The sequence below is a fragment of the Rhamphochromis sp. 'chilingali' genome (assembly GCF_963969265.1).
Source record: "Rhamphochromis sp. 'chilingali' genome assembly, chromosome: 5".
NCBI lineage: Eukaryota > Metazoa > Chordata > Actinopteri > Cichliformes > Cichlidae > Rhamphochromis > Rhamphochromis sp. 'chilingali'.
Window position 1 is genome coordinate 9,378,512 of NC_137932.1, and position 24,140 is coordinate 9,402,651.

A 24,140-nucleotide genomic window follows, 5' to 3' on the forward strand; every position below is an offset into this window, starting at 1 on the left:
GTTCCAGTTGTTCACTCACTCACTAGATCTGGGCATTAAAAACTACTTGGTTAAGTTTAGGAAAATATGCGTTTGATACATCTACTCACAATATTTACCCTGCAATTTATCCTTAGCCAATGTATTTTATAGCGATCCTTTACAAGCATCCATGAGTGAGTACCCATTTCATTATTGCGGTAACCTTATAACAAACCCGGGAGACGACGGTAACTTTACAAGAAGTCAGTGACTTTTATTCATGCAACTCTCTGAACCTTCATGCTAATTAGCTGAATGCATCCCCTGGTTTAAATAAGGGAAAGATCACAGTCACACCAAATCTCCTCGGGTGTCTAAAAATGAACGTCCATCTTTGCTCCAGCTCATCTGAAGCCACATTTCAATGTCCAGGGTAAGGATCAATATTGTCTGTGATGTAGCAAGAGCACAAAAAGGGGAAAAAGCTGACTTCCTGAAACATGACTTTATTCAAAATCACCAAACAGGGTCTTGAAAGAGGATGACTGTTTATAATTTTATGACATATCAGATTAACATTTAGTTGATTTAGGTGCTGTGCTGAAATGTGGCAACCCCTTGCAACTCTCTGTTATCACTTTTTTAATCGCATTATAGATAGCTGGACATTTTAGATTGTGTTACAGCTGTTGCAACTGATGTTAAACACTCACAATTAACACTACCGCTCACTTTTAACAACATAAAAACTAAATATGCAAATCCTAATAGACCTGTTTACTGAATACCTTTTCATGAGGTCATAAAAACTGATTTCTTTAGTAACCTGTCACTTTTACCTGTGGTACAAGGAAGTTTTTACATTTAATTTAAATAACAGTGACAATAAAACTACAGTTTTATTCAATTAAAGATTTCATGACCTTTGTTTGGATACATTTAATTTTGCTTCTTCGGGGACAGATCATTCCCATCTAAAACATCCAAACTAGCATGTGCTTCAGTCTTGTAACCACACTGTTCTAATTAAAATAATCATAGACTTTCTTTGAACTAATGGGCTGCATAACCATAAAATATTCATGTCTGTCTGGAATTCATTTGTTTGTCGTTTATAAAGCAGAAAGCTTGCAATATGAGTTAAATATTTGCCTTTTGAATGCATATCTAATGTTTCATTTAACAGCCGGTATATTTCTTTCATGATTAATTAAAATGTTTGGGTTTTTTTTTTGCTCTGTTATTTGATGCTAGGGACTCCTTGGGGCAGAGCTTCTATGCTGAAGATATCATTTTAAAGTAAATGCTATTTATCATATTCTGATTTTAATTGTTTTCCCCTAAAAATACAACAAACTTGTCTCCATGTTTTCAACCCTCCATCTTTCGCTGCTGCTTCTTTGGCATTGTAAGCTACAATAACGTCACAGCAGTGCAAGACCTGACTTTATTACATATTAAAAGTATAGTCCGTACTTTAATAAATAAGAAATGTGCATCTTGCATGGTCGTAAAAGACATTCCCCCCACACTGAGGAACCCCTATGCAGAGCCCCCAGATGTGAAATAGATCACACTCCCTTCACTTCCTCTCCTTCTGCCAGCCCCTCTTTCCACTGCAAAGAATCATTCAATTTTGGCCTTTTTTGAAAACATACCCCCCCCCCCCCCCCCCCCCAGCCCCCCTACCCCTCTTCCCTTCCCCTACCAACCCCTCCCAACAGCAGGCAGGGGCACACAGACGACCACACTCTCTAGCCAAACCCTAATTGTGTGTGCGTGTGTCTGCATTTTTTCCCCTTGACATGAAGAAGGGGAGCAGAGCAAGTATTTATGCGCTCCACTTGGAAATCGTAGTCCTGGAGCTTTTGAGTTGATTTGCGTAACTGAAAGAGTGGAAGTGGCAGAATCTAGCATTTTTCTATCCGAATAAATTCCCGGACGCAGGTAAGTTTGGTGATTGGATTTATGAAAATCTGAGTTTAGTGTACAGTATTAATGGGAAAGCGCTGCTTTCTCACTGTGTACTCCCCCTGGCAGAAGTAGATAAATTTGAATTCATGGCACTTGTATAAAGTTTTGTGTGAAAGAGCTGCTGTTGGTGTGGACGGCTGCTTTTGAGTTGAACGGAAATTTAAAGAGATGTTTTTTGTTTGTTTTTTTCACTGTCAGGAAAAAAAGCATATGCATATAAAAAGGTCACATCATAGTATTCATATATTGCGTAGTTGTGTGCATGCAAAAATGTCTCCACTTTTTATGACTATACTAACAAAAACATCTCTAACTTCCAGGCTTTAACACTACAGTCTCTGCTCTGCTACCTCACTGTTACGACTCCTTGTCCCACTAACACTGTAGCAAGTCTGTGTGTTGTGACATTTGTGAAGCCCACCTGTTCAGGCTTTAAGAAGAGGGGCGGGGGGGCAACAAGACTGAATTATAGGGACACCAAAAACACAGGTTTGCTTTAACCCACAGACATGGAAGAGAGCACGGCCACATTTAGAGATTTGATTGGAAATGCATTTCTGCAAGTTACATCATTTTCACTTTGATTCCAGCAATTCAAATTTCAATAATCTGTTTGTCCTTTTTCCCCTGCTATTTCATGTAGATTTGCTACATTTTATTCTATAAAAAGACAATTTAAAGATGCCGACATGCACTTCAGAAAAGAGTGATGACCAGTTGATTATGAGGGTAACTGAAAGGGTTTACTGAATTAAAATCAGTTTTTAAATCAGCAGAACAGCATAACAAAAACTCTGCTTAATGCATAGAACAAACAGCTAAAGTGTCCTAATGCTGGTGTTTGAGCTTATGGCTGCTTTCCCTCTGCAGACAAGCTTCTTCTATTTTAAGCCAAAAGAAAAGTCAGCCTATAAAAACAGAGCCAAAAAAAGGTCACTATGGGCCACGGAGAGTCGAACACAAACCCTGTTTCAAAACCGTAAGACGCCAGCGTGGAAACTGTTCAGACATTTTTCAAAGACAAAGGCAACTGCTGCCGCCACTCTGTGATGTAGACGGGAGCACATGTGCCTCTGGTCAGCGGGGTTTTTAATAGAATGAAATAATGCATTTTTCAAGATTAATTGCATTTCCATTTGGCTGTATTATGTCATTAGGCTGAAAGTTGTCACTCTTGGCCATAAGGTTTGGATTTATTAACATCCAAACGAGTGCAGTGGAAGTTCACGGTGATAAAAAGTTTTGGATATGCTGCATCTCCACACTTGCAGGGCATTAAATGTCTTTGAACGAGTGCTCTCCGCTTATCACAGGTTTCACATTGAATTCACCCACTAGTTTCTCTGGCTTGTTAATCTAATCTGCTGGAGTGAGTCAGCTTACACAGAAGTTAAACACAAAGTGTAGACTTATGCAGGGCTTTTTCTAATATACAACCAATTAGTTTGAGGACAACATTGGAGGATATCTACATTATCGCACAGCTGTTTGCAAGGACTCAAATAGTCAAAATAATAAACCCCATTTGTACAGCATGAGATTTTTCCTGATCAAAATTCTGTTACAATGCGCTTGTCAGTCAAAAGAAAGCTTTCTCCTTACTCTAACATAATGACGTCAGGCTCTGTGTCTGTGCCTCAAGGTTTCTGTTGGCTACTTGTCTTACAGCAGCCACAGCAAGCAGTGTGTGAGGTCACCATTTAAACTAATCACAAACAGAAGGAGACAACAGTTGGTCGTTTGATGGGCTTTTGCCCTGCAACAGCTCATCTTTTAAAAAAAGAGAGAGAAAAAAAAGGAGACAGTGTTTACAGTGTGCAGCTGGCAGGAGTGGACATTTGTAACAGAGTAATAGGTGGAAGTCAAGCAACTCTGATTTCTAGTTCAGCTGTTGGGAGCTAAAATACTTTCAAGGCTGCTGTGAAAGTAAACCAAATGTGCTCTGACAGCAGAAAAAGGTCTGCAATGCCTCAACCTCAGACCAGACTCGGTTTGAAAAAAACAACAACCATATATATATATTTCCAGATGGAGAAGACAGAACCTTAAATGGGACATGATAAAGTGACAATGCAGCTGTTTCACTGAAAACTGCAACACATGGGAAGGAAGAGCTTCTCATGTGTTGAGCTTGGGATAACAAGCCTTTACTCTTGTGTTTACAAGGTGAATAGATGTCATGAAAGATCCCAAGACAACCGCTGGTTACCAGAAACCACACACACCCTGCTGCAAGGGTACTATTGTCAGCTCTTACAACCCTAGCGTGACAAAACTCCATGCCGTGGCTCAACCACAGAATGTAAAGCACGCTCTAGTAAATAACCACAACCCAAGCCACATAAAATGTTCCCCTATTTATACTTTTTTACAGCATTTACAGAGCATAGAAAGGGTTTGTTTGGTTTAACCCATCACATTTGAATTGAACATTTTCCCTTTAAAGGCACAGGCAAAGCTGAAATAATCAAAAAACATTTGAGGGACTAAAAGTATTTATTATTTATTTATTCATTACAAAAAAGTACACAAACAACAAAAAAATGTTGTGCAATCTGAGCATTAAAATTAAAAACTTGAACATCTGAGAGGATGCATCTAGTTTCCACCACTGAATTTGACAGACTTTGTCAGACTGAGCGTGACAGAAGGAATCACAACAAATGTCGGCCACACATAACAACACGATGAATGAGGGCACACACGCCTTTGCTCAAAAAAAATGGACGTACAGTTAAAGGAGCATCCAAAGAAGCAGAGTCTTCCAGATGGAATGATGAGGATGGCTTTCCCATTCTGTGAAAAATCGTGTGGGCAAATAGATGATCAGTATCAGAAATGGTGGGATCATCTACAGCTAATCTCTGTATGTAAGAGACGAGGCTGTAAGCCAATAGCTGGAGACACTGCTGGAGTAGAATCACTGCATGAGCTCGGGAACACTTCCCCAAACCATCGTCATCACTGCATCCACAAGTCAAAACTATGCCATGCAAAGCACACTCATACATGGCCAAGATCCACAAACTCTCTGCTTGTTTAAGGACTGAGGTAACATGAAAAACTGTTCAAACTGTTTTTGGGGTCTGAAAGAAAAATTTTCAATTCTGTTTGGAAATCATCCTCTGGGCTACAGATAAAAGGGATTATCCAGTTTGATCAGCATCAGTAATCGGGGGACATGAGTGCACATGGCATGACGCAGCAAACATTTCGAACATTTTGAACATTTTGAATAACATTTTGAATAACCACCTGGCTTTTCTTGCTGTTAACTCTTAGTTAGAAAAACAGTTCCAACTTGTTAAACTCGTTATCTGCTGGAGATAATTTTTCAGCATCACCTGGATGTCCTTGTTTGGCCTTCTCGCAAAGGAAGACATCATTTTTTATCGACTAGAACAAAATGAAAGAAAGCATTCTCACTTCAGACGAGGGTGAGAACGCAGCGAACCTGAGCTGTTGACCTGTAGCTTAACTGAGTTAGCTGTTAACACGTCAAGTGTAAAACATTGTGGGGCAGAGGCGTTGCATCTGAGACCGCCCAGGCACGTTAAGTTCAACAGCAACAACAAATGAGACCAAATTTACATTTATAAAAAATACTTAGAAGTGCTGATTTATTTATTTCAAAAAAACAAAAAAACAGCCTCCAGTTATACTAGTCCACGTATGTGGCGTGTCTGCCTGTTCACAACGGTTGATTGACCAAATTAGTGCAGTCTTTCACACAATGAAAACATCTGGCACACTGTGAAATTAAAAATTCAACAGAGCAGGCGCAGCACGTTTAAAATGAAGTCTTCAGTTTCCAGATTCCTGCAGAGTGTTGCTTTAAACTCATTTTTGCTTATCGCAGCTGCATATTTAGAAATGTTTCCGCCAAACGTGAGACCATAAAAATATCTTAAATGTAAATAGGATGTAAATAAGCTCAACTTCAGCACTGAATACATGGTGTTTGTGCCATTTATACAAATTACATGCATGCATTGTATGTTATGAATTCTAATTTACAACATGAAGAGTACCCCAGCTTTTTTATTAATTAAGTATGTAAGTGAAGTAAACCAGCCCACTTGCATATTTATCTCACTCAGTTTTATTATCTTCACCAGCTGGCCAAGTTCACAGTCACACACTTCTACCTCTTTTCAGGTTACCATGCGATATTGTTGGACAAACGTCATCTTGGCTTTGGTATCCATGGCAACCCTAGCACTGTGCCAAAGTGGAGATGGGGACTGGGGTTCAGGCTTTGACATCTACTCTGTGATAATGGCCACCAATAACACATTGCAGGCTGTTGGTGATGAGCCTGCGAAGGTCAAAAACAGCCACGACTGGACCACATCGGCAGCATCCTCACCGTCACCTACACCTGTGCTCCACCACGAGCCCCAGCCGGACAGGTGCTCGGTCCACTTCAGCACCAACACTGCTTCAGCTCGAAGGCTGAAGGCCCAGAGAGAGGAGCTGGCCTACCTGCAGGCCATACAGCATGGGAACAAGGCAGTGATGGAAAACTTGGTGCAATTTGTAGGGAATGAGCTGGGAGATCAGCGCTATGAAGATGTGATCAAGGAAAATGTCATTGGCATTCAAGAGGACCAAAAGAGCTGGCACGAGGTGGTAGAAAAAGCAGAAGAGGATCTAAAAAAGCAGCTGGAGGGAGATGTACCGGACTCCTTCTCTGGGATCCACAAGTGAGTGCAGTAAATCAAATGTGTTTGTGCCAAACGTCATAAAGTTAACAGCTGAAATGTAAAGACGACAGTTAAAAAGAAAAAGAAAAAGAACCTGCTGTTTGTTTCTGTTGTTAAGATTAATTAACTGTGGTAGCACATATACTGAAGATATTGTGGGGAAAGACGATGTAAAAAAGAAAAGATGTAGGTTGACTTAAGTCTATCACCAGGCAGTTGCTGGTTATTGAAATGTGAAATTCTGAATATTTTTCCTCTCTTAGATTTATGATTTATGTTAAATGGGCTTTGTTTGAGGTTTGGAATTTTTAATTGATAAATACAAGCGTTGGAAAAATTTGATAACCATTTTTCATCATTTCCATCAATCATAAATTAAAACACTACCCATGTAAACAAAAAGCAAAACTAGATTAAACTACATTAATCATTAATAATAAAATAGTAATTGTTTACCAAACTGAGACTCATTTTAGGTATCTGAAGCTGACGCACTGTGTAAAAAAACTATTTCTAATATAAAAGAGAAACAGAGTAACAGGTGGGTTTTTTTGGAAGTACTTAAACACCCCGCAATTAGAAGAAATACATCTCTGGATAATCAGCAGGTGACACAGGGAAAAATGCACTGAAATGAAAAAGATTGAGGACTAAATACACACAAGGGAACTATGGTAACAAGGCGAAGATGAACTCAATCAGACAATAACAAGGGCAGGAGAAGAACAAAGAACAAAAAGTATCACATAGAGACCCGATGGCATATAAGTGATAGTTTCTTGAGCACATGTGACCCCCCGTTATATTTTCATGCCCTCGCATTTTCTTTTTCTTACCCTCTGCTGTTGTTTCTTCTTGTGTCCGGTGCTTTCTCCTTGTCATCACTCACTCGGCCGGCCACCTGGACTGTTGGTCCTTCGGAGCAGAATCAGAGAGGAGTCCTTGGCCTTTGAAGACATGCTTCGTGCTGCAGCGGACATCGCCAGCAGGCTGGAGAGCTCAGCACAGGCCCTGCACGCTTCATTCACCAAGCAAATGAAAGACATTGTGAAAATCCATCGCTGAGAAAGCATTGAAAAGTGTTTTGAAAAGTGTTTGCGCATCATCCTTGAACTTGTGAATGATGTTTGGCATTCCGTGAGGTCCCAAATTCAAGAAATATACCCTCTCGCCATTTTATAATTGTATTTTTATGTACATGTGCTGAGCAGTTCTGGGATGCAACAGTGTGTTAAGGTTAAACTTCACATCAACTGAAGCAGTCAACGAAGATGGATTGTTGACACCTCCCTTTCACTGAATATCTCCACGACGGATGACATACGATTTTCCATCCATGCATTATTCGTGGAATTTTTGTGAGGTCAAATATGGGAACAGCATGCAGTGCAGCTTTGAGCTAAGCTCCGTGTTTATGGATCAAAATAGATGGGCCTTCGGAGAACAAAACATAATGACTCTGTTACTCTTCTCCAGGGGAAGCTATGGGTTGGCCATCTGGTTCCAGGGTAAGGGTGGAGTCTGGGATATACTTATAATGACTATGTGGTAACAGAGATTTTGTTTCTGCAACAATAAGTGAGGGAGGGGACTGGAACAACTAATAAAGGGTTTGTTTTCTTAAGAGAAATATCCAGGGGGATAAGTTTCTATATAAATATTAAGACAGATCCTATGATTAGGGGGGGGGGGGGGGGGGGATAAACTGTCTATGCATGATATGTTTGCACAGTTTCCTGGCTTAAGCAACTTATTTAAACAAGGTTTCTCTTTAATCCCGGTAGGACTTCCTGGAGGGGGATGCCTTTTCATTTTTTAAAATAAAATATGTAGCATTATATTATTACGAGTTTAGAAAATAGATTTATGTTCAATCCTATAAACGGCAAAATTTTACATAAATAAAGCACCTTGTTGTTTGATGTTTTTTACACTTACATTTTTTTTTAACAAAAATATTCATTATGGTGTTTTCACAGCTCCTAGTTAGTTTGGGGTACAAACTTCACTCACCCGGTCTGCCCTCTAGCTGTTTTCCAAATATATTGTTGTGCCGTGTTCAGCTTCACGTCACTCGTCACTCATTCTTTGGATCTTTCAAAGAATAATTACTGTATTAAAGTCGAGGCTCATAACTTTTTTAAATGCATTTTTAACTTGGTTTCTTGAATAGCTGGTCAGCATTTAAACACACGGGTTCTGTGTATGTGTGTCTCTTAAACACACACACACACACACACACACACACACACACACACACACACACACACACACACGGAGAGAGGGAGAGAGAGCGAGTCGCTTTAGGTGCCAAATAAAGAGGCAAATGCTCAGACGTGCCCTGCATCTCCTCCTGTTATTTCGGCAACCTTACATATTACACTTATTACACTGTCCAGCTGCCAGTCATGGAAAACTACTACTTTGAATTTTAAAACAGAACACACTCACAGGATTGGACGCATTGGACGCCAAATTCTTGGCACCCTGCGTAACAGGCGCATTTGTTTGGATTCTCTCTACGCAGAAGAAAATCCGACTACTTTCCGTGAATTGATTTCCTGAAAACAGATTTATAGAGCTACTTTTATGAGCTGGTATGAGCAATTACAGCAAAGCTGGGACACACAGTGTTATAGTGCCGCTCCCTGATTCAGCACCCAGTGATGGATAGCGCTCATTGCGCGGAAACTGATGGCACGGTACTCGCTCTCCTCCGGTCCAAACAGCGCTGACAGTGAGCAGAGACGGAGACTTATCTATGCTGAGATCTAAAGTAAGTCAGTCAGAGCGCTGTCACTGTCATTCCCCGCCTACAGACTTGAAAGCGGTTATCGTGACAGTAGCTGTGATGTGGTCCTGACGTGCTTCTCAGCTGCGAAGATGACAGATGTTGCTCACACTTTTCCACATAGCGTTTCGACAGTGGACGGAAGCTGCTCCGTGCTTTCTTGTGAAGTTTTCTTTGCTGTCAAGAGGACGAAATGGGATCCAACCACCTGTTCTCCGCCGGGACGGCTTTTATTTGGGCGCTACTCTTGAGTCCGGCCGGTAAGTACTTTTACAACTATGTTTTCTAGTGGGCTAATGTTAATGACAGCAATAATAGCAGGTGTGTTTGAACCATGGAGGTTCTGAGAGATGAGCAACTGAGCAAGTGCAAAGAAGTAAGTCACAGACTGGAAAAATATATTCTAACCTTACTGTTCAGTTATGCTCGGCACTTTTCAAAATTAAAGGTGATCGATGGATCCAAACAGGGATAGTATTGATGTCATTGCTAGTATCGGTATTGGATCGATACTAGCGCGATACGTTCGATAGTTTGTTTCCTTCCTTTAAGTTTAGTGTGTAGCCCACTGAATTGTGTTAAATAAATTATTTATCTGTTTTTTATGGAAAAATATACCTCAAACATGCATTATAAAAAAGGAGAAAAAAGGCAGTTTATAAATAAATACCTTTCTATGTTAAAAGTATTTGTATCAGTATCTGCAATATTAACCCAGTATTTGCTTGGTATCAGAAATTTGCAGTCTCACACATGACTACTTAAAAGGCTCACGGTCCTATTTTCACATTTAGCTGGATGTCTGTTTCATGCATTGGGAACTACCTCTTCATTTAACACATTCACCTCCAGAGAAGCAGCTATTTAGCTTATGAGAAAATAAGTTGTTGTTAGAAAGATAAATAGAAGAAATGTAAGAGATGAATGAAGGCATTTGCTTCTTTCTGTACAAAAGCAGTACAGCGGACAACATAACAGTGTGAAAAATGAGCCACACAAATTGGTGCAACAACTGATAGTCATGCTGCTACATTTTCAGAGGAAGTTAATCTTGTTTCAAAAAAGCTACAAAGGGACCAGAGAAGGAAACATCTTTAAAGGAAGAAACTGAGAGACGACTGGAGCAGTCGATGCCAGATCGTGCCTCAATTTGTTGCTTTTGTTGTGAAATGATTTAAGCTACAATTTCTTACGGTCTAGTGCATACTTCTGTGGAAACAGGGTTTGATTCATTCAAGATTGACACTGAAGCCCAGTTAGCTACTCTGGAAGTCCAGTTTTGACATGGATGTCAGAATTTGCAATCACAAATTATCAGTTGCAGTCACAACTTATGTGCAGACAAAAAGCATTCCCATACAGAGATCGAGGATAAAATGAGTTCTTGTTGAAAAGGGTTTCAAAGCACCAAATATACTCTGTCTCTGTATGCTTCAGTTATCAAATGTGTAGGTAGACTACATAATCATATGCTTATTGGTATGACATAGATAGATTTCAGCTTTCTGACTTAAACCCTGCAGTTTTTCATACACACACAAAGAAAAGATCTGCAGCATTCTTTTAGTAAAATTTTTACTGTAATTATTTGACAGCCCAATTTCATGAAAAGCACCTCTGGCCAGAGAAGCTGCTGACTCGATGATCCAAACTGGTCAGTGTTTTAAACACCTTGCCAAGTGACTTGGCTAAGGTCCAAATATACTGGGCCCAGTGTGCCGGATGTTGAAGGTGTCGCCTCATTTCAACTCTCCCCTGGCACGAGGTTTGATATGTGGTACCCAAGAGGCTTTTTTCCAGCGCCACATCTGGTCTTTCCCAGATGCACGGACAGATGAATACGCACTGCCCCGACTGTCAAGATAGCAGATAGGAATTCTCTAGTGCCTGCTTGTTTGCCAGATTGAAATTAGTTCATGATAACAAGACATGAGCCCAGGTGTACCTTAGGCAAATTGAAAGTGAATTCACATATTGATTACCACCTCTAATGTATATTTTCTACAAACTACTGCATCAACGAGAAGAAGGACCTTGCCAAATTTTGCATCCTTTGCAGCCTTTTGTTGGTAAAGCCAAACCAAACCAAGCCATTCAGTTAGCACAGGCAATAAATCTCACTGAAGCAGTTTTGCATGCTTTGCTTGGATTAGCTCTGTGCAACATGTAAGTCCATCAAGTGGTCATCGTCTAGTGGCCTGTCCTACAGTTACAGGTTGTAAATACATGGTAATTCTGTCAACAGAGCCACAACTCACCCATAGACAGATAGTGATGTGTCCTTGGCTAAGCAATCATGACTGCTGCCAGATGAAGGTGGTCCAAGGTTTCATTTGAAGGTCCCTTGATGGTAGCACACTTGAGTGCACCCTATTATAACCTATGCTAACAAACAGAGCTCCAGAAACATTGGTGTATTAGTGACATGTAGATGTAATCACATCTTAATTGAGTTTTTTATTTTATTTTATTTTGATACAATTAATTTTTTTCTGCTTTGATTAATTGATCAATAAGGCAATATATCAGTAAACAAAAATGCCACATCATTAAATATTTTGACATTATTGAACACACACGCATTTTCTTTGTTACTGAATTCTAAATGAGAACCATACAAAAACCATCTAAAAGTTATAATCTGCCATTCTGTAAAGACTTTATAGTGGGTAGTTTAGCATGAACAAAACAATATATTTTTAAGCCGTTAGTTGGCATTTTTGGACCGAATGAGTGCAGCTACATCGCAAACATTAAAGTGACAGTTTAAGAGGTGCATTGTGCCAGTACCTAGGCAGGTAGATGTACAGTAATAGCAAATATAAAACACACTCAATACAAGTTAGATGCAAGATGCATCAGAAAGCCAGTATTATTGACAAATATTAGCTATTTGCAGATTTTGCAGATTTATTAGTATTGACATTTACACAGGCTGATAAGTTTAATTTTAATAAGTAGAGGTGAGAGAAGCAACTTCGAACTATATTGTGAGTGTTGATGTTGAATACTTTGTCCACCAGAGGGCGCTCTACAACTTCCCTGTTAGCAACACGTTTGGCATGCCATAAACACAACAACCAGCTGATCCGAGCGCAGTCACACGAATCGTAAATGACTAAATAAACAACCACACATAATAAATATAAGGGAACTTTAACTGCACGGTGGTGCGGTGGTTAGCAAGGTTGCCTCAAAGCAGAAAGGGTCTGAGTTCAAATCAACCAAATGGCCCTGATTAAAGGGGTTGTGTCTGTGCGGGTTCTCTCCAGTTTTGTCGCACAGTCCAAAGACATGCAATTAGTGTAGATTGATGATTCTAAATTACCCATAGGTGTGAATGTAAGTGAGACTGGTTGTCTGTCTGTCTCTCTGTATTAGCCCTGCATTAGACTGGTGACCTGTCCAGGATGTACCGTGCCTCTCGCACTATGACAGCTGGGATGGGCTCCAGCCACTGCTACCTTTCTAAAATAAAGAAATTTGTGTTTTTCAAAAATAACCAAATATTGGTGTCGATATGAGTCTTAGGCTACGTTCACACTGCAGGCAAAAGCGCATAAAATCCGACTTTTTTGACCCTATGCGACCCATATCCGATCATGGTATGACAGTGTGAACAGCACAAATCCGATATTTTCAAATCCGACCTGGGTCACTTTCGCATGTGGTACTGAATCCGATACATATCTGATGTTTTAGAAAGCGACTGCTGTTTGAATGGTCATGTCGCATTAAATCCGCCTTTTACGTCACTGACACAAGACAGACGCCAATTATCAGCGCCGGAGAAGACAAACGAGAAAGCATGGCGGCCATCGTTAAAGCACGGGCTCTCTTTTTTCTCAGTGTCATTTTTTCTCTAATTAATTTATCAAAATTCTGTTGGTTACGACTGTGCAGAAATTGATAGACTGCTGCAACAACACCTACTAGCTCTGTAGCCGCTGTTTTTACTTCCGTAAACAGAGCACGTTGTGTGTGATGTCTTCTTTTGCGCATGCGGGCCGCTTTGAGGGCCGTGAACTGTTCACACTAACGCGTTTGCTGTCACATGTTATTTGTAGAGTGAACAACCAGACAAAAAAAAAATCGGATTTGATGCCTAATCTATATATATGCCTAATCTCCCAGCATCAGTATGTGAAAAAAAAATTAGACAAATATACCCAACCGTTAGCCTCCACTCCAAATCAGAAGCATCAGTTAATTGTTTCATGCATCAGACGTAACACAGAGTGACAGACAGCTCAACAATAAACACCCTTCACTGGTGAGAAATTAGCTCACCTCCACTTAACAGTAGCGAGTAATGATGTGTGTAATTGACTCTGACTACACTGATGAAGGTGGAAGCAGTAATCCCCAAGGGACGGGATTCCTGTCTATTTCCATGCTTTTCATTCTGCAGAAACAATACGGTGACTCAGTCCCAGCTTGTACACAAATCTGACTAGAGTGCATATTCAGAATCAATTTAATCAAGCCGCCTCTCACTGCGAGGCCTTACATACATAATAATAAGACTTTAGAGATTGTATAGCTGAAATGGTATTACTGTCGAGGGGAGGAGAGACGCTTCCTTTGTCTCCACCTTCTCAGCTTGAGAGATTCTAGCAGGCAGCCCTCAAGGGGAGCCGAGATCAAGAGATCAAAAGATTTGCTAAGATGTGAAAAGTCGATAAGACTTTACAAAGAAAAGTCTTAGATGTTTAGAGTAGGCTTCTGTGATGAAGCACGACATGTTCGCAGTTCTCTCTTGCTCCCAAAAGCAACCCAGATGCCAGCCAGATTTACTAGTATTTGTTAAGTGAAGATTAGGAGAGACACAGATGACAGAACATGGATGTGATCCCAACATATACCATTCAGCTTCCGCTTCTTTCATCCCGTTTCAGTCTTAGAATGCCATACCATTAAATATTCACCAATAATATTAATGCATTAAAAAAGTGCAAATGCATTTAGTGTCAAGATACAGGCGAGGTCTTTATCACATACACCTGTAGTTTTAACAGCCCCATGTTAGCTTATTTAAATGTTAACAAACTCTATGATGCAGATCCAAGAGAGATGAATAAATTTATTAACGAACAAGAGAATAGAAATATTACAAATTCCTAAATTACCCACTTCACTTATTGCATTTGTCTTCTATAAATGGCTAACTACACCAGTAATGTATCCACAGCCCTCTGTGACGAGAAGACCCACTCACATGCTGAAGATGACCTTTTCAAGACCCTGTTCGCTGGGTACAACAAGTGGTCGAGACCTGTGCCAAACATCTCCGACGTCGTCATTGTCAAGTTTGGACTCTCCATAGCCCAGCTTATTGATGTGGTGAGTGTTTGCCTTGCGTTTGCCACAAAGAGCTGGTGATGTGACATATGATGATGATCCAGGGCTCAAGTGCCAGTGTCCTGCAGGTTTTGGATCTCACCCTGATTAAACACATCTGAATCAAATGATTAGTTCATTACCAGGCCTCTGGAGAACTTCAAGACATGTTGAGGAGGTGGCCCTTTAAATCAGCTGTGTTGGATCAAGGACACATCTAAAACCAGCAGGACACCGGCACTCGAGGCCTGGAGTTGCCTACCCCTGCTCTAGTGTCATTCAGAAAAAATAAATGATTGTTCGATTCCATTCCATTCAATTAGATTTATACAGCACCAAATCGCAACAACAGTTGCCTCAAGGCGCTTTATATTGTAAGGTAGACCCTACAATAATACATACAGAGAAAAACCCAACAATCATGTGACCCCTATGAGCAAGCACTTTGGCGACAGTGGGAAGGAAAAACTCCCTTTTAACAGGAAGAAACCTCCAGCAGAACCAGGCTCAGGGAGGGGCGGCCAAAGACATGCTGTGGAAGAGAGAGTTAGAGATTAATAACAAGTATGCAGAGGGGTCTATTAACACAGTGATTGAGAAAGGTGACTGAAGAAGTAACACTCAATGCATCATGGGAATCCCCCAGCAGCCTACGCCTATTGCAGCATAACTAAGGGAGGATTCAGGCTCAACTGATTCAGCCCCAAATATGCTTTAGCAAAAAGGAAAGTTTGAAGCCTTATCTTAAAAGTAGAGATAGTGTCTGTCTCTCAAATCCAAACTGGAAGCTGGTTCCACAGAAGAGGGGCCTGAAAACTGAAGGCTCTCCCTCCCATCCTACTTTTAAATACTCAAGGAACAACAACAACAATGTTCAGATGTCTTCATCACCAAAACCCTCATGATCGGTGATGATAGGGTTATGATATTTCTGTGCATTGACTAAATACAGTGATGCCTGTACAGCATATACTCAAACTTTGGTTTCAAGGTCAGTATAGGCCTGTTCATGGGTACACTACATCCCACAGCTATGAAGGAAGCTGTGTATATGATTTCCATAAAGTCATTAAAGTAGCAGAAAGTTATATTTGAGTTTTCCTTTGACAAAACACCAAGAAACACAGACATATTTCTCTGGTCTGAACCCCCGGTTGACAACTTTAACAATATTTCCATCATTCTCGCTCTCTATCTGTCTGTCTTTCAGGATGAAAAGAACCAAATGATGACAACCAACGTGTGGCTTAAACAGGTTAGGAAATCTAGTGTCAGTGTTGATTTATTATTTAGATTTTATTTTATTTTTTTTATATTCAGGAGGGGATATGCTGACATGAAATGTTAGGAATGCAAAACAGCATTTGCATTGTTGAAGTGAATGACTCATATGATGAATACAAATGGGGCCACGGCCCTCCAGACTGATTCGTGTTGTTTGTGTCTCGCAGGAGTGGAATGACTACAAGCTTCGCTGGAGACCGTCTGACTATGACAACGTGACATCCATAAGAGTGCCGTCAGAGCTCATATGGGTACCAGATATCGTCCTCTATAACAAGTGAGTCTGAGATAAAATGTAATGGTTACTGCATTTCTTTTCTTGATTATCTAATTAACTCTTTATTAAACACTCAGGCCTACAGTAAAGCTCAGTTGTGCAAATGAGCGTATGAGAGTAAAATAACTATAATTGTTCAAGAAACGAATATCTGACATTCAGTTAAACAGCTTTACTCTGATATTTGTTGCATTTTTTTTTAGCAAACTCACTAAACTCATTAATCTTTTATTCGGATTAATATACTGTCAAACAATTGATTCTGAGTCTATTCAGTTCTGAACTACATAACCAATCACAGTTATTTCTCTCTACCGTACTGAGACGCTGCTGAACACTTCAAGGTTTGCCAAAATGCTTCAGAGGATTGTAATGGCAGATTTAGGGCTGTCTAACAGCTATGCTCTTATTGTAGCATGACAAAGGAGTCCAAACTCACGCCTGTTGCCTTAACAGTATGTGTAAGAAGATGGCACCATCTAGTGGTCTGTGAAAACAATGGTTTGCTCCGCTTTCTCATGTTTCTTCCAGTCCTGATTGGGTGGCTGGTTTTATTTGTACCTTCTGAGATATGTGCGGTATAGTTTACACGCTGATGTAAACACAGCTCTTTATTATCTGTTTCATTTAGCAAAATGAAAAAGATACTCCATTTTAAATTTTGCACGTCTGTTAGTAAAAATTGGTGGAGTGCATTTCGTTTCATCGAACTGAAGGCAGCCTTTACATGTCTATCGCTCCAGTGGGAAACTGATTGCAAAAACCACTTTTGAGAAACCTCTCCCGTCACCTAAATTCACCTCCTGGAGATTAAACCGAGCACGCTGATGATAGGTTTCTGCTCCAGCGCGCTCGTGTAATCACAGTCCGTATGTGAAATTAAAAGAGGTGAGACTGATTAAATGATAAGGACGTATGATTACGTCTTCTGCTGAAGCTAGTGTTGCCATTAAAGTGGTGAATGGAGGGGAGATTGCAGACAGTTTTTCACTACATAGTTTCCAAAATGAAAAAAAAAAAAGGAAATAAAATCTCAGGAAAGAAGAAGGGGAATAGAACTGATCACAGTGAAGGTTATGATTTCTTATCTGATGTAGCCTTCACTCTAAGATGAGGTCTTTTGTGTGTTTCCATGACTTATATGACAAACTTCTCCTTCTGCAGTGCTGATGGCGAATTTGCTGTGACCCACATGACAAAAGCTCACCTATTCTACACGGGCAAAATTCGCTGGGTGCCTCCTGCTATTTACAAGAGCTCTTGCAGCATTGATGTCACCTTCTTCCCCTTCGATCAACAAAACTGTAAAATGAAATTTGGCTCCTGGACTTACGACAAAGCCAAAATTGACTTGGAGCAGATTGAAAATACTGTGGATCTCAGCAACTACTGGGAGAGCGGCGAATGGGCCATCATCAATGCCGTGGGAACGTATAATACAAAGAAATATGACTGCTGCCATGAGATTTACCCAGACATCACCTACTTCTTCATCATCCGACGTCTTCCCTTATTTTACACAATCAACCTCATCATCCCCTGTCTGCTTATCTCATGCCTCACGGTTTTGGTTTTCTATCTACCGTCAGACTGCGGTGAGAAGATCACCCTGTGTATCTCCGTGTTGTTATCCCTCACTGTCTTCCTGCTACTCATCACAGAGATCATACCGTCCACATCCCTCGTTATCCCTCTCATCGGCGAGTATCTCCTCTTCACCATGATTTTTGTCACCCTGTCCATCGTTATCACTGTCTTTGTCCTCAACGTCCACCACCGCTCTCCCAGCACTCACAAGATGCCCCACTGGGTTCACTCTGTGTTCCTGGACTTGATTCCACGTTGGTTGTTCATGAGACGGCCCGCACCGGATGGCCGCCGTCGCAGGCTGCTGCTCCTTCAACAGGAAGCGGTGGCAGAGCGGCGCCAGCTCCGAATAGCCGGGTATAAATCAGGCAACTGTATTAGCACCTCAGCTAACTGGTTAAGAGATGGGACCACATTGGAAGACCCCGAGAGAAGCTGTTATGAGGACTTGGAGCTGGGAACACTGACATCCTATTTCTCCTTCCGTCCTCCTTCTCCCAGACCTCCAGGGTCAACTCCTCCACCACAACAAAAAACCCCACAGAACAGCCAGAGCCGACAAGAGGTGGTGGCAGGGGGGAACAGGCACTTAACTGGAACCAGAGGTAATTCCACTCCTCGGCCGGCTAAAGTTGACAATAAAGTGTCACAGTCAGCTTTCCTGCTTTCACCAAGTGTCATGCGTGCATTAGAAGGGGTGCACTACATTGCAGACCACCTGAGGGCTGAGGATGCTGACTTCAGTGTGAGTATCAAGGAAATAATGCATCTAATATAAAAGCAGAATGGCATTTTGGTCATTTGTATTACTGATGGTATTCCAATTTACATTTATCTCAGTTTTGATACAAAATCATACTCTGGGCATGTTGATTAGATAATACCTGTGCAAGGCGCAATCACAATTCCTACTATTCTATATAAATTAAAAATCATACGTGAGTTAAATTTGGCTGCCATACACTTGTTTGAAATGCACCCTGGAAATTTTGTCCTGACCGCCTGCTGTTCAGTGAGTGCTGAATATTGTTCGTGTGTAAAAAATAGGCTCCATCTTGAATTTCATTTTAGGAAAGAGAAAGAAGTTGCATGGAACTGAGTTTAGTAAGCAGGGTGGTTAGTGAGCAGTGTTAGGGCATGGCCTGTCGATGGTACATGCAACAATTCACAATCCTGTGAATGTTGAAAAATGGCAAACCAGGATTTAGAGTGCACCCGTGACCTTATGGACTTTATGGCCATCCTTCAGGATTCTTTCACTGAACAATGCTGCTTAGTTTCCGGGCCATAGCTGGAGACCCAGCTCTTAATATCAGCGATAGTCCTTTGCATGTTTGTTAAATTGGTTTGATACAGATGTTTCCATTTGCTCTGTACAGAAGTTCACTTTTTACATAAATAAATGCATTTATATAAATACGTAACTGTACATAGTTCTATTTCAAACGCAATTTCTTTTAATACTAAGGCCTGCAATACCTTCACAGCCCACAGGGGGACCCATCCTACACTTTTGGAGTCACTGCAGTAGAGCCTGTAGCTGAAGATAAAACTGAATGACTCACAAACAAGCAGCTACTGAAGGTGGCTGCAGTATTTATTTTATTTATTAACCTTTATTTAACCAGGAAGATCCCATTGAGATTAAAAACCTCTCTTTCAAGGGAGACCTGGCCAAGATAGGCAGCAGCAGATGTCTCACAGTTACAGAAATTACTCAAACACAGGCAGCAACAACACACATGCAACAATAAGTGAAAGAATACAAATAAAAGAAAATAAAATTCAATAAAATTCAAATAAAAATAAAAAAGTCAGTTAAAATGACAATCAGTCTAATTGAAACAGTTGCATGTTATGGACTTGGCCTCAAGGATTCGTAGTTTAGATTTAAAAGCACTTAATGAAATGAATTCAGTCATTTTCCATTCCTTCTGCAGTTTGTTCCAAGCCGAGGGTGCTAAATGGACAAAAGCTCTTTTACAAAGTTCAGTTCGGGCAAATGGAACAGAAAGCAACAAGTAGCCATGCGGACGAAGAGAATACCGACCAGCATGTTTCATTAGAAGCAGGGAACATATATAAGAAGGCAGCAACCCAAGTATCGCCTTATATATAAAACTGTATAAATGAGAGTTCCTCCGACTTACCAAAGCAGGCCATCCTACCTGAGAGTTTAACTCACAGTGGTGAGTCAGAAATTTACGGTTAGTGATGAACCTCAGAGAAGCATGATACACAGAATCAACCATTCGAAGACATTGAGCAGAAGCATTCATATATAGAATATCACCATAATCCAGCACAGGCAAGAATGTTGCAGCAACAAGCCGCTTCTTTGTATTAAAAGAGAAACACAACTTATTTTGAAAATAAAATCTCAGTTTTAACTTCAGGTTTTTCACAAGATTCAGTAGAGGCCTAACAGAGAGTCTCCAGATGAGAATCATCCAAGAATGAAAATAATCTTTATATTTTTAATTATGAGTTTGTCCATTTATTTTTGAGCCACTGCAACTGGGGTACTGTGAATAAAAATGTAGATAATTCCTAAAAGGTTAGGGCAATACTTTTGTAAAACCCCATAAGTTAAGTCAAGTCAAGTCAACTTTATTTGTCAATTCTGCCACATGTACAGGACATACACAGAATAGAAATTGCGTTACTCTCAAACCCTAGTGATTAGAAAAATGCAAATAAAATAAAATAATTAAAAAGTAAAAATTTAAATAAATACAATACAATTTTACGTATAACAAAAAAAAGCTATGCAATATACAATATACAATATTCAAGTAAAAAAAAAAAAAGTGTGCACCTTGATCTCATCTTGATTCTTTGATTTAAAATCCACTGAGATGGTTTGCAAAAGCAAAGCTGCATTTGTGTTGTCCGACCTAACTGTATACTGATACCCAGAACATGTAAAAAAAAAAATAAATTCTTAAGCTCTCAGTTTACCATGACACCTGACAATAAGAACCAAAATAAGCAGTATATACTGAAGTTTGATAACTCAGTCTTTTAGTGTCTCAGTCCGTAGTCTCTCAGTAAGACTTTGTCCTGCCAAAACAACTTGAACATCTTCCCTTTGGTTGTTAAAAAATATTATTCAGATTTTTATCAATATTGCGCCTCTTACTGCATTTGAAAAACCAGACAGGAGGGCAGAAAGCCTGCAGAGTATTCATGGACAAAATAGCAAGCATAAGAAATTTAGCATACTTTTTCTTATCCTTCAAACCTATCCCAGCTAGTATAGTACAAGAGGCGGGGCACACCTTGGATATGTCACCATCTGACACAGGGATAAGATCGCACTTCTGGGCAAATTTGAATAATAGAGTGAACATAATCCCACTTACTGCATATCTTTGGACTGTGGGAGGCAACTGGAGTACCTGGAGAGAACCCACACAAACACAGCAGAGCATGCAAACTCCACACAGAAGGCCCTCAGCCTCAATCAGAATCAGAATACTTTATTGATCCCTAGGGGAAATTATTATTTCAAACTCAGGATCTTCTTGCTGTGAGGCACCATTCTGCCCTAGAAAAGTAACTTTTAAATAAAAAAAAATACAACTTTTCTTTTTATTGTCATATATAGGAAGTTACTGAAGAGGTATAAAAACTGGCTTTGGCAGCTGAGTGACTGAAGAGAGCTTTTCTGGAGACAGATATTAAACTTCAAGGGCAGATACATGGAGCAGTAATGCATGGAGCTAAATCCCATTATATGCCTAACATCACACTGAAATTACTGTTGGGAGCAGCTAAGAAAGAACTGTTTAAAAGTTTGATTGGTTACAGACAGGTTGTAGCAAATCGCATTGACTGAAGAAAATAGAAGGAACAGGTCAGCAAAAGTGTGCAGAAATGTGCATGAATATATGACATAGCTTGTGTGATGAGTAGTTTTTCTTATGAACCATATTTTTCATAGCAAACAATACCACCCATGATGTGAATTATTATTTAAATTCATGATATTATTTCTGTTCTTGTTCTCCCCACCTTCTCTGTTACTTCTTTCTGCACAGGTGAAAGAGGACTGGAAGTATGTTGCTATGGTGATTGACCGTATCTTCCTGTGGATGTTCATTATTGTCTGCCTGCTTGGGACAATTGGTCTGTTCTTGCCACCGTGGCTAGCCGGCATGATTTAAGGCTTCTGGGAAAGGGTTGAATTCACAGTCACCTCCTCTTGAAAGATACTTTAAAGTGTGGCTGAACTCTTCTTCAAGTCGGGTAATCTGACTCAACTTTGTGTAACTCGGTGCAACCCAGGTGTCCTCAAAAGGCCGTTGTGCTCTTTACACGTCACCAAATATAACTTATGAATAGTGGAGACAACTCTGCTATTTTCAGATTCTTATTCCCAGTTGGATAAAAATCAACTACAATCTACATTTTTAAGGGAAGATCAGACTCAGTAACCTACTGTTAGCTATAAAGTCTTGGCTCAAGTTTCATCTCAGATGCACTTTGTCAGCCTCAGGTTTACTCCTTCAGCATCATCTGTAACATTTCTCAGGTTGTTTTTGACCTGAATGCAAACATTTGCATGTTAACATTCACTAAAGTTAACATGGCTGTTGAAAACTGTGCTAATGTTGGTATTTTAATGTGCAAATGTTAATCACTTTTTAGCATGTTAGCATAACATGCTAGTTAAATATATAGTGCCAACGGCTGTCTTAGTAGGGTGTCACAGTGATCATATTTTTCTTTCCTATAGTTTCAGGGATTGCAGCTTAAAACTCAACAACTTAATAACATTGCATTCACTGATAGCAGGGGGATCAGTGAAAGCTGTTTGTCATCTTACTGTCTTAGCAGAAGTCAAACTCTGAATCAAACTCAGTTTATCATCCCAATGTTAGCTTGTTGTAAAAGGCTCAAGGATGGAGATTAAAACATTAAGAAAACAAGCTTGTTTTAAATTCGTCTTATTTTCATGCTCTTTACTTCATGGTTATCTGTCTGTCTTTTTGTCTGACCATTGATATGTCCAGAAAATGCATCAGCAAACATTAGCAATACAAGAGTGTGGACTGCTAAACCACATGTACAAATTCACCTTCCTGACCTTAACGCCACTGAAGGCTGTCACCTGTAAACTAAGTACTAGAGCCTATTCTACATTTGAGTTGTATTTTAACAATATTTGTCATGAATCTGTTCTCTTTGATTCTAAGCAAAGTTTTCTTTCACCACATATTCTGGATGGTGGTGAATAATCCTTCAAGAAATGGGCATTCAAATGTGATATACTCCTCAGTGCATCCCTAGTCTGATTTTAGCAGGGGTAACTGGACTGGCTGCTCCAAAGGGGATCTTGGACAAATGACTAAATATAATCATTTTCCATTTAATTTGCCACCATTGGTCAGTAGTGATGCTCAAAACTGCTTCATGAAGTTTTGAATTCATTTGCTACTTTTTAAGGTTTCCAGTCATGAACTGAAAAATGAAGAACTTAGTCTGCGTTGCAAGATTTATTATCATCCACTGGAGCCAACAAATGCATGTAAATTTATCACAATCCGTTCAAGGTGCCATGATACTGGTAAACCAGTGAACGTTTAAAAAAAATAGGGAGAATTAAATATGTAAACAATGCCATCTGGGTTGCTTTTTATCAGATTAAAAGTTGTTGATGACACTGTTCTCTTTGTGTATGGTGGGATGAACACCCATTATTATAGACTATGTTGGATACACGTTGGGGTGATTTGGTTTAGACAAAAAATGCATCAGCACAGGTTTTTTCCTTCTGGCGATGCTGCAACAATTGTAGTATTTTTGATTGAGCGTACTATACAATAAAAACCCATGAAACAAATTTGAAAATTTGTCTGCACGCTGTTTACTGACCTTTGAAAAAAAAAAACAATTTCTTATACAGTATTTTTTGTATTCTTTTATAAAAGAACTGACTCTGAAACTACACTTAATGATCATCAGTAAAGACTTGAAATATATGTAAATGTTCCTATCTCCTTGTGCTTTAAGATGACCTCATTATGTAGATAATTATACAGTGGTATTTAGAAGTTTACATACAGTCATCATGGGCATGAATTTCAAGGTAATGCTGGCTTCTAATGATTTTTTTTTTTTAATTGTTCTTCTTCCGGGATGGGTGGGGGGGTTATACAGCATACATCTTTCATGACTTTAAAAAACAAGAATTGGGTGCAGATCTTTGAATTTA

General features: G+C 39.8%; 2 protein-coding genes across 2 annotated transcripts; both read left to right on the plus strand.

Annotated features, from left to right (window-relative positions):
* The first annotated feature begins 1,735 nt into the window (after positions 1 to 1,735).
* Positions 1,736 to 8,543, plus strand: LOC308397338 (uncharacterized protein). The gene is made up of 3 exons (XM_080883192.1): positions 1,736 to 1,908; positions 6,094 to 6,641; positions 7,568 to 8,543. The coding sequence occupies exons 2-3, from the start codon at positions 6,100 to 6,102 to the stop codon at positions 7,704 to 7,706; spliced, it is 681 nt and encodes a 226-aa protein (XP_080739318.1). The 5' UTR covers positions 1,736 to 1,908; positions 6,094 to 6,099; the 3' UTR covers positions 7,707 to 8,543.
* Positions 8,544 to 9,028: 485 nt separating this feature from the next.
* Positions 9,029 to 23,911, plus strand: chrna2b (cholinergic receptor, nicotinic, alpha 2b (neuronal)). The gene is made up of 6 exons (XM_080882321.1): positions 9,029 to 9,692; positions 14,624 to 14,775; positions 15,983 to 16,027; positions 16,224 to 16,333; positions 17,498 to 18,665; positions 21,964 to 23,911. The coding sequence occupies exons 1-6, from the start codon at positions 9,626 to 9,628 to the stop codon at positions 22,087 to 22,089; spliced, it is 1,668 nt and encodes a 555-aa protein (XP_080738447.1). The 5' UTR covers positions 9,029 to 9,625; the 3' UTR covers positions 22,090 to 23,911.
* Positions 23,912 to 24,140: the final 229 nt, after the last annotated feature.